Here is a 15,286-nt window from a genome sequence, read left to right on the forward strand (position 1 = left end):
TTCCATCAGGTTTAATACGCGTCTACACTGTTAAGTTCCCGGCGATGTCCCAGCGTGCATCCCTCAGCTCCGGACCGAGCAGGCATCACCCAAGCGGCGCCAGCTCGCTCTGGATCCCCGCGCCCAGCGCACCCTCCATCCGCACGGCGGCTGGCCTCGGCTCCGCGCTCCGTGGCGCGCCTCTCCGAGTCCCTAGCTCGGGTCGCTGGGCTGAACCTGGGAGGAGGCGCCCGAGGTTCCGGGCTTGCCCGGATAGCCGCGTCTCCATCACCCCCACCCCTCGAGCCGGGAGCGCGCAGGCGCAGCCGGCCAGGAGTCCCGCCCGCAGTCCAGGAGTCTGCGGTCGCGCCCCAGCCGCCGCCGCCACCGCTCATCATGGGCCCGGGTCTCCGGCTGCTGCTACGTCTCCTGCTTTGCGTGGGGCTCAGCGCCCTCGTACCGTCCGCGGGAGCCTCGGGCTTCCGCAAGCGAGGCCCCTCGGTGACGGCCAAGGTGACCAGGCAGCGGACAGCAAGTTCCCCTCGTGCTGCCCGGGGGGATGGGGGGCTTTGGGGACTGGAACCTCAGGGTCAGGGGCGGCGATCAGGGGGCTTCCCAGGCGCAGAGGATGGGAGGCGGCCGCGAGGCTAGGTGGTAGTGGTGGGGGTTCCCGCGCGCGCAATTGGGTGGGGGGCATCCTTGCTCTCCTGGGAGACTTTAGGGGCGCTAGGCCGAGCCCGCCCCCGCCTCGGACTGTCTGAGCGTCATCTCCTGGGCTGGTGATCCGACGTGGCCACCAGCCCGCTAGCTGGGAGAAGCTTCCGGAACCGGCGAGCCCTTTCTCTAGGGAGGAGACAGCCGAGGACTTCCTTCGGCGTGGCGGGGACTTGGGAATAGAGGCAGGAAGAATGCAGGCGGGCGAAGGAGGCGCTCCAGAAAGGAGGGGTTGCAGCTGGGCCGTCCCCGCGGATGTCACCCGGTCTCGCAGAGCCCAGGTCCAGTCCCTGTCGCTTGCGGTAGGGTAGGCGTTACGTGGCCTTGCTTAACCAAGGACTGTCCTCCCTTCCGCGTTTAGGAACCACCATCAATCCCAGCCAGGGAGGGAGAGGTGCGCTTTTCAGACTGGGGAGTAGACACAGGGCTTGGGATGCCTTGAGCGAGGCCCAGGAGGCCCCTGCATGACTGAGGCCAGTCTTTCAATCTCGATGGGAGGTGGTGGGGTGGGGATCTGCCTCCTTACAGCTTCAGGTCTTTTTTCAGCATGTTTACCCAAGGTTACAAGATAATGCCTGGAGAGACAGAGGGAGGAAAAGAGTGATTTGGTGCCCTTGATCACCACTTCTAGAAAAACCACTGGCAGGAGTGTCTTGGAATGTGGAAGGAGGAGCAGCTGCAGGTGGTCTTAACAATCGGCCCCCTGTCTGCCAGTAGAAATGACAGTGTTGGGTGCTTCAGTCCTCCACTGCAGACCCCACCGGAGGAGTGGGGAGGACTTGGGGCTGGAGAGGTTCAGCCCAACACCTGATGTAGCCCGGGAGTGAAGAGTGAAAAGGAAGGCCCTGCTGCGGGGGGTGCAGTGATAAATGAACTGTGGCTGGGAACCTCAGGGAGAGGGGAAAAAGAGTGGGGCTTCTTAGCCAGGGTGCAGTCACTGAGTGAATTTTCATGCACTCTATAGGTTTGGGATAGTCACTTAACACTATCTCCTTTTTCCCCCACCCCATTTATCATTAAGTTCTAAAAACTAACTGTGCAGGCATGTCCTGCCACAGATTCGACTCTGCTGAATCACTTTTTCAGTGGCGCATTTTAAGACAACTACTCTGTTGGGAAGTGGAAATACTAAAAATGATTTCTCTGAGTGTGGACAAGTAGATGAACTGGCCATCACTCTAGTGTATTGTGTATTTTCCCCATCAGTCTTTAGCTTTTCCTCTGAGAGTGTTTGAAAACAGGAATCTGTAAATGAGAGGTATGAAGTGCTGTCCCTCCCAGGGCCCTTTCTTGTCTGTGAATCTTGGTGCCAGCCACCACCTCAGCCTCTTGCCCAGTCTGGGAGCCTCACTGGTCTCAAAACCCACTCAGTTGGCATTTGCACCCTTGCATTTTCCAGCAGATGCCATGGGCTCTATGCGGCATCAGGCACCTGAGAGTGTAAAATAATGCTGCCATCTTTCCGGCTATGCTCAAGTCACAGGTTGCTGTCACTTTCTGCAGTTCTCAGAGTGGCCAAGAGGCTTCAGCTGAAGTAATAACAAGTTACTGAGAATACCTGAGGCTCCTCCTCTGTAAGTGGAAATAGAAATAATACCTGCTGGTTAGGTTTTGCATATTAGATGTGATAGAGCAAGTCAAGTGCTTAGCCCTGATTGAAGTTCCTGATTTAAGAGGTCAGCTGTTAGTGTTATTTGTGTTATCTTATTAATCCTTCTGGGGCAGGGCAGGTAGAGATGAGGAGCAGGGGCTCAGAGTTGCCCAAGGTCCTGTGGCCAGTAAGTGGTGGAGCTGGTTTGAGAACAGTTTCCTTCACCTCCAGGCTCCTGCACTTGGTGCTTCTCCAGTTACTCTGGAAACAGAAGCACAATTAACCCTACAAGGGTTTGGGGCAGGCTCTGAGAGGTCCTCTTGCCTCTTCCCCTGTCTCTTCCCACCCTCGAGGGCCCCATAATTTTCAAATGACTTTCAAGGGCTGCCTCAAGGGAAAAAACGAGGGACCAAGGGGCCAGCTTTTGAAGTGCAACTTGGAATTAAAGTGCCGCCTTTTCCAGGAAGCCTGCCCTGATCTCCACAGATAATCATCACCTCTCACCATGACATTTTATCTGTACATACCTTCTTGTAAAGCTTGACTTCCCATCACAGTGACTATCTCTGTGCTTCCTCTTCTGTGGGACTTTGCAGCCTCATCCCTTTCACAGGGCCTGTTCCCAAGGACAGGCAGCAAAGTCAGAGATGATCTCAGGGTAAGAGGGTTTGCCTGGCAGCCACCCCAGACCCACCTTACCGTCTGTTTAGGTGTGCATATGCCCTGGTCTTCATTCAGTATTGCCTGACTTTTCTTTTTTTAGTACCTGCTTGAGCTGACACTGTGCTGGGCACTGGGGATCTAAAAATGCCATTTCCACCCCTTCAGGTAGAAATTGCCTAGACAGAGAGAGCCACATTCATGACAAATCACAGTCCAAGTAAACGCAGCTCCAAATTGAAATTCTGTCTTTCACGTTCCTAGTATTGCCTAATGAAACTTGGAACTCTTAGCTAGCATCTTTCCTCCGCCTTCTGAAATGGGTGATCTTCCTTCCCAGCCGGTTGTGGTCAGAAGGGTTCTGTCACTTCTCTGCACGTGGATCCCTTTTCCTGCCTCAGTGCTTTGGTTCCAGAAAGAACTGCCAGGCGAGGCTTGTGCCCATTCTTGTCCCCGGGGGGTGCTCCCCTCCTTCCAGGCTTGCATCCCATCACACCTCTGTCAGGATGCCTTCCCTCAGCCCTCAGCATCCCTCCAGCACACTGGCATTCAGTGTTCTTGGGGCACTTGTCACCCGCAGCCTTAAGCTATGGCTGTTTATGTACTTGGCCTGTCTCTTTCCATAATCTCCCTGAGGACAGAGACTTCCTCCACTTGTACCCTCACACTGCCTTCTGCCGAGATCTTTGACAAGTACTTAATAAGATTTGATTTTATCATTTCCATTAGAGTTAGGGCAACTCTGCTGCATTTTCATGCCATCATGCAAGAAGTTGAAGGATGCTGTGGTTTGGGAAAAAACATCTTATTAATACATGTGCTAGGCTGCATGTAGGAAAACAAGATGGTTATTGGAGAGTTACACTGGGTGTCATAGACACTTTTTCTTCATCTTCTCATGCTGTCCTCCCACATTTTATTCTCTTTGCTGTTGAAATGTTCACAGGCTTTCTTTTCTCTTCTTTATTTTAAAAAGTCTGGCAGGTTCATGTGGTGCTTCCTTATGATTACATACCCAGTTCTTGTCCTGGAGCCTCTTCATTATTGCCTGTTACTGAATTTACTCCTTGGTTTGGAAATCCCTTTGGAGAACTGCTTCTTTGACCCCAGCTCTGCATGCCAGGCTCTTGCAGGCATTAATGGAGCTTCCTGAATCGTCCTTCTTCACTGTACTGCCCAATCTCAAGGGCCTGGTCTTTTGTGCATTCTCTAAACTTTTACCATAAAATAATAATAACACAGTTTTTTACAGCTCTGGCCATGTAAAATTGCAAAATGCCACAGGGAACACTAAATATCATATCATCCTGTGACAGACATCCTGATATATTGGCAGAGGCTCTTGTCTTGAGCTAAAGCTTGACAGTCTTTACTTTGCGATTTTTCTAAACTATATGACATCTTTTCTCTTTGACACCTTCTTAAATTTTTTTAAAAGCCATCTCTTGAATGTCTTTTTTTTTTTTTTTTAAACACATTCAAATAGTGAATTGGTTCATATAATCTAAACTTGCTAACAGAATGCCCTTCGACTCTGCGGCCTTTTCAGATGTTCTGTCTTGAAATCATCTTAACACAGTGATTTGTGAAGCAGAACGTATATAATTTCGTTTTAGGTGAAACAGTTAAAAAAAAATTCCAAGAGAACTTTTAAGGCTTATCTGCAAAGAAAGCAGCGACTAACTTCTGGAGATGTGCTTGTTCTCTTCTGTTTTAAAATGTTGTGACAGAGAAAGGGCACATTCTACTTGGACAACTTTGGGAACGTGAGGACCGGATTCGGTGTCTTAAGTGTACAGGGTAAATGGCTCTGTCAGGACCAGCGTGCCGTGTTTGCTGTATTTAGGACGAGTGGAGGCCCGGGTGTCGTACTGTGTTTGGATGTGAGTTGCAGGCCTTCTGGAGCAGGGCTGTGTGTTTTGATCATCTTTCACAGGCCCCTTGACAGCAGACATCTATTGAGAACTCATTGGGAATTTGGCGCTGCTCGAAGTTGCAAAAAAATAAATCTGGATGGTTAGACTTTCTTTCCTCACCAGTTTTTTTTTCTCCTGCCAAGACTGAAAAGCATCACCTTTCAGAAGAACAGCAGTCTCCACTCTCAACCCCTAGCTCTGTCCACAGAGCTAGGAAACAGGAGGCGACAGCAGTGTGTGTCTGGGGTCCTTGGGGGAGAGGGATTCTTGAAGACGTTACTGGCTCTTTCGGACAGTACTGAGTCCAACTTTAAACCCAGTTCTTAGTACAGTGTCTGACTCAGTGATGGTGCTCCATAACTGTTTGGTGAATGAATATTTGTGAGTGAAATGCACCCACAAAAATGGTTTCAGAACTCCTTTAATTTATCTCTTGCTCCTTCATCCCCTCCTTTATAAAATGCTGGTGGCCAGGGCCCTCACCTGTGGGTCTGTTCTCAGACTGTTATTCACTTACCTTGTATTGTGGCTTTTCCACCGTGTGACCTTGTGCTCTGCCTTTCAACCACATGCAGGTCTTCTTTGATGTGAGGATTGGAGATAAAGATGTTGGCAGAATCGTAATTGGCCTTTTTGGAAAAGTCGTGCCCAAGACTGTGGAAAATTTTGTCGCTCTGGCAACAGGAGAGGTATGTCTCAGTTTTATTCCTTCCAACTGTGCACAGAATTGAATCTTCCTCCTTTTAAGGATGGAATACAGATGTATTCTGGGGGATGAATGGAGAGAATAGCATGGGAACATATACACTGCCATATGTAAAATAGATAACCAGTGGGAATTTGCTGAATGACTCAGAGAACTCAGTGGGGCTCTGTGACAACCTATAGCGATGGGATGGGGTGGGAAGTGAGAGGGAAGTTCAAGAGGGAGGGCGCATATGTATATCTATGGCTGATTCATGTTGATGTATGGCAGAAACCAACACAATATTGTAAAACTGTTATCCTCCAATTAAAAATAAATACACTAAAAAAAACTTAAATGTAAAAAAAAAAGTTGTACCTGGGAAAATAAGTATTAAATTAGTAGATGAGATGAACCTGAGACATCTAATAATATTTTACTTTGTTTTTCTATAAAATCTGTATTCTTTAAGCACTCAAGTTTCCTCAAGGTTCTAGGAAGTGAAACAGTCATGAAGTGAAAATGCAGACTTCTCTCTTCTTACTTGTGCATGTTAGTATTTTACTTCCATAGTTTATTTATTTTTCAGTCAGCTAATGATAAATATCTGTCAGTAAGCTATTGTAGGTACCTAATTTAGTTCTATAGATATTTTGTGTAATTTTCTCATTTTGTCATTTCCAGATAAACACTGGGGTTTATCTTACAGTATGGGTTGTATCTGCTTGTGTATTCAATTGACATAATCTCTTTAGAAAGGATATGGATATAAAGGAAGCAAATTTCATCGCGTCATCAAAGATTTCATGATTCAAGGAGGAGACTTCACCCGAGGAGACGGCACCGGTGGTAACGTCATCTCTTAAACGTTTTGTTTCCCGCTTTCCCAAGTGAAACCTAAGACAAGATGATATGTTTACCCAGCATATTGAGCTCCCATCTTGAAGGAACAAAGTCAAAAAGACAAACTAATTCTTCCAGAAAGATAAGAGGTTTTGGTCGGGGGTGGGGGGGCCTCATCTAACAAAATCTTGGCCGGTGTGAATGAGTGAGACCTCCTAATTGTAAACAGTCTTTGCTTGGGTGTGCATTATCCTTCTTTAGTGGAGATGTATTCATTTATTAGGCTGTTTTGCAGTTATGAAAATCCTAGACTCCCGGTATGTAGCAATATGGAAAGATCTCTGTCATAGCAAGAAGAGGTAGATTGAAAAGCCGTGTCCCCTGGGGGGGACTCCAGCTGCAGGAGTGCATTTTGTGGGGGGTTGGTGGTGGTCCAGAAGCATCATGCCAGAATGATGAGACTGGTTCTTAGGTGGCAGGATCACAGGTGAATTTACCTCCTTCTTTCAAAATTCTCTTTTTATCATCAGCTTTTGCAGTAATAAAAAATTAAGTAATAGACCACTTGTCAAAATTATAGTATAATTTTTATCAACATCATTAGAATTCAATAAAGAACCCATAATTCAGTTTATAGAATTTCAAATATATCTTATTGTTTCTCATTGAGGATTCCAGCTGCCCAGCTCCCTGGTCTGTCTTTTCCTCAGAAATGTAGTGAGTTCTTTTCCTGAACATACATACAATATGGAACTACACCAAATTTTTATTTACTTCAGGTTTAAAATTTTTAATTCAGCAAATACTGGGTTTGGTAGATAGTAAATGGCTAATGTTTTAAAGAAACAAGCCATTTTCAAGCATTATTGTTAATTTTATGTTTCCTGCAATGGTTTTTTAAATAACAAAGTGGCTGTCATTAAATGCTTGGATTTGCCAAGACACCTGTGGAAATGCTGGTGGGTATGGGAATGTAGACTGGAGCAGAGGAACATGTTCAGGTTACTTGCTGAATGGGGCTGCTGCAGAGCTGGGTCTCCGGTGGAGAAGCCTGCAGTTCCAGTGCTGGTCCCCTCAGGACTGGCACCCCACCGTCCTTCCTGAGGCCCGGCAAGAATGGAGATGGAACTTCACTGTGATCTCTCTTCTGTTCCTCTTTCTTTCTCTGCTGTGTGTGTGTGTGTGTGTGCATGTGTGTGTGTGCACGTGTGCATGTGTGTACATGCATGTACAGAATTAAAATTCTCTGAGTTTTGGAGATACGACCTTTTGGATCATTTAAATTTAGCCTAGACCTCTCTGTAGGCAGAACTTTCCATCCAGGCCACTTCATTTGTCACTTACCAACCAGCTATAAATTGCTTACCTTTGGTATTCACTTCTGGTCCTTCTAACTGAGCCAGGATTTGATTTTTTTTTTCCCCCCTCTTAGGAAGATGAATTATATTTGACTTCTTCTACAAAAAAAAAAGCAGGGTTCCTTAAATTATTAAATATTAGTTACTCAGATAAATATAAGAGTTACAACTCAATGAAGTTGTTAAAATACCCAGGTATTTATTTAGAAGCCATATATCCCAAGATGTACACTTTAAGAAAAAAAATCATCAGGGTTCACAAAATGTCCTTACTATTCCTCTATTGCAACACTTTCTAGATAACCTGTTTGAAAAGTTAACTCTGTTAGCTATGAAGAGGTTTTGGTTGTATATGAATGAAGAAAAGTGCCCATGTAAGACCCAAGTCTTAAGGAACTGTTTTGCCTGGTCCTTCACAAGTACTGCATAGTAAGAAGGAGATAACATGAAAGCTAACTGAGCCAGGACTTTAAGGTTGGCCACTGATGGATAAGGTGGCCTGCAGAGGAGGAGTTGGGTGTCCAGGCACTCAGGGTTGGGGGATGGAGCGGACGGTCTGCACCCTTGTTTTATAGGAAAGATGTGCTGTGTTAGATCTCCAGCCCCCATGCCCGCCTCTGGCTCAAGGTTGGCTCCCTGGCTGCTCCCAGTTGCTGTCACCCTCTGTACCCTGAAGTCATCAAGCCTAATGACTTGCAGGCTGGCATTGTTGTTCTTAGTACTGAGGCTCTAAGTGCTTAGAGAACCAGAGTTGGAGCCAGAAGTTCAAGTTTTACTTTTATCAAGTTTGACAAGCTCCCATTTGACAAGTTTGATAAGTTTCCCATTCACAATGGGAATGAGAGAACCTATCCTATAGGACTGCCATGAGGATTGGCTAAGGGTATATATTAAGTGCATGTTGCAGTTGGCTTGGCTGCTGAGGTATGAGTGACCCAGGACAAGTGACCTGACCCTCCAGACAGAGATGGGGTCACTATGATGGCTTACCCATCATTCCATCAGACATTACCATGTCATTCTGCCCTCCCATTCCTTCTCATTTCAAAGTGAAATCACTGACTTGCTTGCTCAAGGTTTGGGTCTTCGTTTGAGGCCAGAGGGCGTCTTGCCATCTTGTGTCATACTTAAGGCTTTTGTTTGTTTCTTTTGGTCCCTGGCGCTCTGTTTCCTTAAGGAGTAAATTTTATCCTTGCTTAATTTCTCTTTATGTTTGACCATCTTTCCCTCATCTTCTATAGGGTTCTAAGAGAACCAGTTCTACTCAGACCTTATACTTCCCTTTGAAGAATTTACTTCTGTATAACATCTGTTGACTGTACCCTTTTTGTTTTGTCTCACCCAGGTATAAGCATTTATGGTGAGACATTCCCAGATGAGAACTTCAAACTGAAGCATTATGGCATTGGCTGGGTCAGCATGGCCAATGCTGGGCCTGACACCAATGGTTCTCAGTTCTTTATCACCCTGACCAAGCCCACCTGGCTGGATGGCAAACATGTGGTATTTGGAAAAGTCCTCGATGGAATGGTAACTTGATACCTCGTTTTTTCTCATTCAAAGCTTTACAATGAAAGTACTCTTAGCAATTTGCTCTCAAATGATGCTTCTTAGAGAGCCATGATTAGATGCTGACTGGCCTCTTCAAAGGTGAATAAAGTATATATGGTACGTGGGTTCAGTCCCTGTGTTGGGAAGATCCTGTAGAGAAGGGCATGGCAACCCACTCCAGTGTTCACGCCTGGAGAATCCCATGGACAGCAGCCTCGTGGGCTACATTCCATAGGCGCACAGAGAGTCAGACATGACTGAAGTGACTTAACACATAGACACATGGTATTTTAGTTATTAGGAGTATTGGGGCGGAAGCTGCGGTGCGGGGGGGACTTGACAGTGAAGAGTTGAGTCCTTAATTTATCATACTATTAGATATAATTGGAAACTCATTTTAATGTAACCAAATGAAATCCTGTAGGTACAATGAAATATCATTTCAACTTAAAAAGGAAGGAAATCCTGTCACTTGCTAGAACATGGATAAATCTTGAGAATGTCATGTTAAGTAAAGTAAGCCTGTCACAAAAAAGACTATGATTCCAATCAAATGAGGAATCTAAAGTGGTCAAATACATGGGAACATAAAGCAGGATGATGGTTTCCAGGGGCTGGGGGGTAAAGAAATGGGGGGCTGGTGTTCAATGAGCATCTCTATGAATCTTCAGTTTTACAAGATGAAAAAATGCTGGAGATTTAGTTGCACGATAATGTGAATATGCTTAAACTAATGAACTTAAAGTTAGACTTAGAAGTGGCTAAGATGGTAATTATATGTTATGTATTTCTTGTGCTCAGTTGCTCAGTTGTGTCTGATTCTCTGCAACCTCATGAACTGTAGCCTGCCAGGCTCTTCTGTCCATAGGATTTTCCAGGCAAGAATACTGGAGTGGGTTGCCATTTTCTTCTCCATGTGTTCCTTACCACAATTTCAAAATATTTTTAAAAACCCTGAGCCCATGTAGTTCACTATAGATACAGGTCAGTTTCAAAGGCACATAGTATAACAACCAGAATTCCTAAAGAGAATTCAAATTTATGCTCCTGTGTCTCAAAGAACATCAAAGGGGTCCAATTCATAATCCACAGGAAGAATTCTTAAAATCCTCATTCTTTTCCACTCCCTGCATTTCTCCTCCTTAGCAACTGCGCAAAGATGCTCTTCCAGCTCCTCAACTGGCAGCTGTAAGGTTTGCCTGGTACAACCCTGGAGCATCCTTGAGTCTCTTCCATCTGCCATATTTCATTGTTTTCATGTGAACTCATCCAAATATAAATAAACTATTCTCACTCACTGCAGTTCTTCCATAACTTCTACCTGTTATTCTGATTCTACCCAACAGAAGGGCAGGAACTGAGCTGGCTGACTCAACCTCCCTTACAAGGCAAAGATGTGTTCAACCAGAACTGTCAAATAATTCTCATTGGCAAGTGGGATAGGGCTTCCCAGGTGGCTCAGTAGTAAAAGAATTTGCCTGCCAGTGCAGGAGATGCAGGTTTGATCCCTTGGTTGGGAAGATCCTCTGGAGAAGGAAATGGCAACTCACCCCAGTGTTCTTGCCTGGGAAATCCCATGGACAGAGGAGCCTGGCGGGCTACAGTCCACAGGGTCCCAAAGAATTGGACACAACTTAATGATTAAACAATTAGTGGGATGAGAAGCAATTGGGGCAAACATCTGTCACTTAATATATCACTTTAGGTCTCATCACAGTGAAGGACATGCCTACATTTTCATGAGCCAGTGTCCTCAAAAGAATGTACTCCTGAATAGCAAGGAATCCTAGTCTCCAGCCTCTTTCTGCTTTTTAAATGAGCTAAACATAGACATGCATGTGTTAAACCAGTTTGGAGTTTTGACTGCTGAGTCTAATCAGGTTCCAAGTAGTTTAAATGTAAACTGATTCAAGTGAGCATTTTTGAATACAACATAATGCTTCCCTTGTGGCTCAGATGGTAAAGTCTGCAATGCGGGAGACCTGGGTTCAATCCCTGGGTCAGGAAGATTCCCCTGGAGAAGGAAATGGCAACCTACTCCCGTGCTCTTGCCTGGAAAATTCCATAGACAGAGGAGCCTGATAGGCTACAGTCCATGGGGTTGCAAAGATTCGGACATGACTGAGCAACTTCACTTTCACTTTCACGCTAGGCTGCAAGAAAAATGAAGAGTACGCATTTGGGGCTTCCTTCTTCTGGTCATGGTTTTCCTTCTGGTCTTCTGGGTCTTATGTCTTGGTGCCCTGGTTGGCTGTATTAACCTCCCTCCACCATTGGCATGCATCCTGGGAGATCTGCTTCCTGGTCCTAGACAAACAGTCCTGAACATTTTATGAGTCATAAACTACTTCAAGAAGCTATTGAAAACTATAAACTCTATCTAGAAGGAAAATAAGAAAGTGTGTGTGTCATACAGTTTCAAGGAATTTTCGCAATCTCCTGACTTCTACCTCCTGACCCTCCAGAGATTGTCTAGGTGGGTTTTCTTAACACTGGACCTTCCCCTAGACTTGTAGAATCAGAACTTTCACAGCTGGACCTACAAACAAGTCAAAAATTGTGGTCAAATATACCCAACATAGAAATGTCCATTTTAATCATTAAATAAGCAGTATTTAACCTGCCACAGGTCATTCAGGTGTGTAGCTGCTGTTTTAGGTACACATATGCACATATGAACCCCCCCTCCCACAATCTATTTAGAAATATGTATTATTATTAGAAGAATGCTGATCTTTTATCTTAAATTAGTTAGAATTAGCTGACACCATGTTGGAAGCACTGAGAAACTTTGTTGCTATTTTGTTTCAACCTATTTTAGAAACTCATTAGAGATCTACTAGCTTAATCCTTGCCTTGTATGAGACAAAGTGGTCCAAGGGCTGTGAAACCATCCAGACTAGAGAAAGGAGTCTTTATACCACCAGTGGGGTAGTGAGTGGAAGCCGCTCAGTCATGTCTGATTCTTTGTGACCCCATGGACTATACAGTCCATGGAATTCTTCAGGCCAGAATACTGGAGTGGGCAGCATTCCCTTCTCCAGGGGATCTTTCCAACTCAGGGTCGAACCCAGGTCTCCCGCATTACAGGTGCATCCTTTACTGTCTAAGCCACCAGGTAAGCCCGTGGGGTAGAGATTACATTAGTATCAGACTCGACCTGTAGATTCAGCTTCCCAGGTGGTTCTAGTGGTAAAGTATCGGTCTGCCAGTGCAGGAGATGAGACGCAAGAGATGCAGGTTCAATTCCTGTATTAGGAAGATCCCCAGGAGGAGGAAATGGCAACCCACTCCAGTATTCTTGCCTGGAGAATCCCATGGACAGAGCAGCCTGGCAGGCTACATACAGCTCATCGGGTTGCAAAGAGTCAGACACTAAATGACTGGGTACACACACGTACAACCTGTAGATCACTGGCTGGAGTCAGCTTTAAAATGGACAAACCCAGAACTAGCTCCATTACTAAATCTGCTTTCTGGCTTATTTTCTTATGCTTAGACCTCTTACATAGTGGAGCTGAAATTATCTCAAATTCCATGTTAGCTCATAAGTTGGGTTGTAACAAGTGAATAGAAATATTTTTTATTAGAGCTAGGTTGCTAATAAAAAGAAGAGAGGAAATACACAAATATGCCCTCTGATTAGTAAGCTAGTAGGTAAATTTAATCTGTTATATACAGACTTCCTAAGTTTTCCATAGTTAGCTTGCATGGTTTTTGTAATCATAAAAAATGAAAACTTATTTCCCATCAGGGCTTTCAGACTTCACATTGATTTTACCTGTTGCTCATCATAGTTGCTGGTCAGAAGTGATCCATGGGTCTCCTTTTCTCTCATCAGACAGTGGTCCACTCCATAGAACTGCAGGCAACTGATGGGCATGACCGTCCGCTCACCAACTGCTCCATCGTCAACAGCGGCAAGATAGATGTGAAAACGCCCTTTGTGGTGGAGGTCGCTGACTGGTGATGCAACTGGCAGAGAACAAAGAACACAGTCTGGCAGGGGTGTGTGTGTGTGTGTGTGTGTGTGTGTGTGTGTGTGTTCATTCTTCAAAGTTACTGTTTTGCTTTGTTTTTTAACTTTATTCTGTTTTCCACTCCAGATTACAGGAAGGTTATAACAATCAACCACTCAAAATTTAGTTAGCATGAATTTTGGTAAATCACTTGTTTAGGGACTTTGCACTTAAGAGACGTATCCCTTTCCTCCAGTGGTGCTATTTTTAAACTACAAAACTTTGTATTCGGTATCTTCTTTTAAAGAACACACACACAATCATTACTTTGCGGGATGAAGTGTGATCCCCAAATTGAGTGATGCTGAAGGTTTGTCTGAAAAAGATGGAGACAAGAAGTGTATTATTTTGTATTCAAATAGAAATTCTTTTCAGGTAAAGGGAGACTTGATTAGTATTATCTATGTCACAGGGACTTTTACCTTTGAAAGGTGCTTATTCTCTATATTAAATACTTTTTATATAGATCAATTATTTTTGAAAGACATTTTTTTAACCTAAAGTTCTTTTTAAAAACTAATGTACAGAAATATATGCATTTTAATGTCACCAGTGAACAGATTAATAAAGGTTCTGCAATTCAAAATATTAACACAACTGGATAATTTGCCATGAGAATGCACAGAAGTGATGCCCATCCACATTCCAGACACTCGAGCTGATTATTCACCTGTTTTTTACTCAATGTAATATGTTTAGAAAGTTCACTGGAGTCTAGTTTCCACAGAAAGGAATCTTTTTTTTTTTTTTTTTTTTCCACTTACATAATGGGGATGAAGATTCAGGCTATACTTAAACTGGGTGGGAAAATAAAATCCTGTTGTTGGCTCTTGTTGTAACATACCTGGCTGTACCAGAGTGTGCCTAATCTCTCTTCAGACAGGAGTGGTGGGTGTCACAGAACGATCCCATTGCTTCTCCTGAAGGGCTCAAGCTATGGTGGTCCCCCAGAATCCCATCTCTTGAGCACTGTTCTAAGAAAACTGCTTCAGTGAGAGATAAATTGATGCATACTTGTACTGTTGATGGGGGTGTTAATTGCTGCAAGCCTCCTAAAAGCAGTTTTTCATGATTTTTCCAAAAAAATTAATTAAAATCCCTTTAACATGCCACGTACCAGTTTTGAGTTTGGGAATACAGCAGTGGACAGTGACAGGCATCATGGAATTGACATTCTAGTGATGAAGACAGATTAAATGAGGTGACGTATAAAAGGGTGTTGATACAGCGGAGCGGACACAACAGGTTTGCTGGAGAGGCTGGGCTGTGGGTGGTGGGGGCTGTTCGGGTGGCCTCCTGAGGGGACGTTTGAGCTGAGCTCAGGGGAGACAGAAGCGGTAGCTGTCAGGCCAGACCTGGGATATAGGCCTTCATGCCAGCAGGGAGAGAAAACACAAGGATCCTGAGGTGCAATGAGAGGGCCCAGGACAGAACAAGCCAGTGTGCTGTAGCCAGAGGGTCAGAGAGTAAGGCTGAGTGCAGAGCATTCGGGGCCTGGGGGGCCAGGGCACAGCTCTTGTTTTATTTCAAGTACAGTGGAGAGCTCTTGGGCTTAAGTAGGGGGCATGATGTGATCTGCATTTAAGATTATTTTGCCTACCATGAGGAGGATTGTTATGGGGCCGGAAGGCTAAAGTATGCGGGCTTCCCTGGTGGCTCAGATGGTAAAGAATGCAGGGAGATGCAGGTTTGATCCCTGGGTTGGGAAGATCCCCTGAAGAAGGAAATGGCAACCCACTCCAGTATTTCTTGCTGGGAAATCCCATGGACAGAGGTGCCTGGAGGGTTATATAGTCCATGAGGTCGCAGAGTCAGACATAACTGACTAAACAACAAGGCTGAAGCACATACCTGGAAATTCAAAACATTCATATCCATTGGCATTCCACTTCTGGGACCTTGCTGTAGAAAGTGATCTGAACTTAAAAATGTGACACTGTTTTTTGATCCAGTCCCCCTTGATCCGGAGA

The 15,286-nt window shown here is 44.9% G+C and overlaps 1 protein-coding gene across 1 annotated transcript; it reads left to right on the forward strand.

The window, feature by feature from the left end:
* The first annotated feature begins 299 nt into the window (after positions 1-299).
* PPIC (peptidylprolyl isomerase C) lies at positions 300-13,904 on the forward strand. Its single transcript, XM_061150908.1, has 5 exons — positions 300-492; positions 5,436-5,549; positions 6,301-6,394; positions 9,092-9,276; positions 13,139-13,904. The coding sequence occupies exons 1-5, from the start codon at positions 376-378 to the stop codon at positions 13,265-13,267; spliced, it is 639 nt and encodes a 212-aa protein (XP_061006891.1). The 5' UTR covers positions 300-375; the 3' UTR covers positions 13,268-13,904.
* Positions 13,905-15,286: the final 1,382 nt, after the last annotated feature.

Source organism: Dama dama, chromosome 9, assembly GCF_033118175.1.
Source record: "Dama dama isolate Ldn47 chromosome 9, ASM3311817v1, whole genome shotgun sequence".
In the NCBI taxonomy this organism is placed as follows: Eukaryota; Metazoa; Chordata; class Mammalia; order Artiodactyla; family Cervidae; genus Dama; species Dama dama.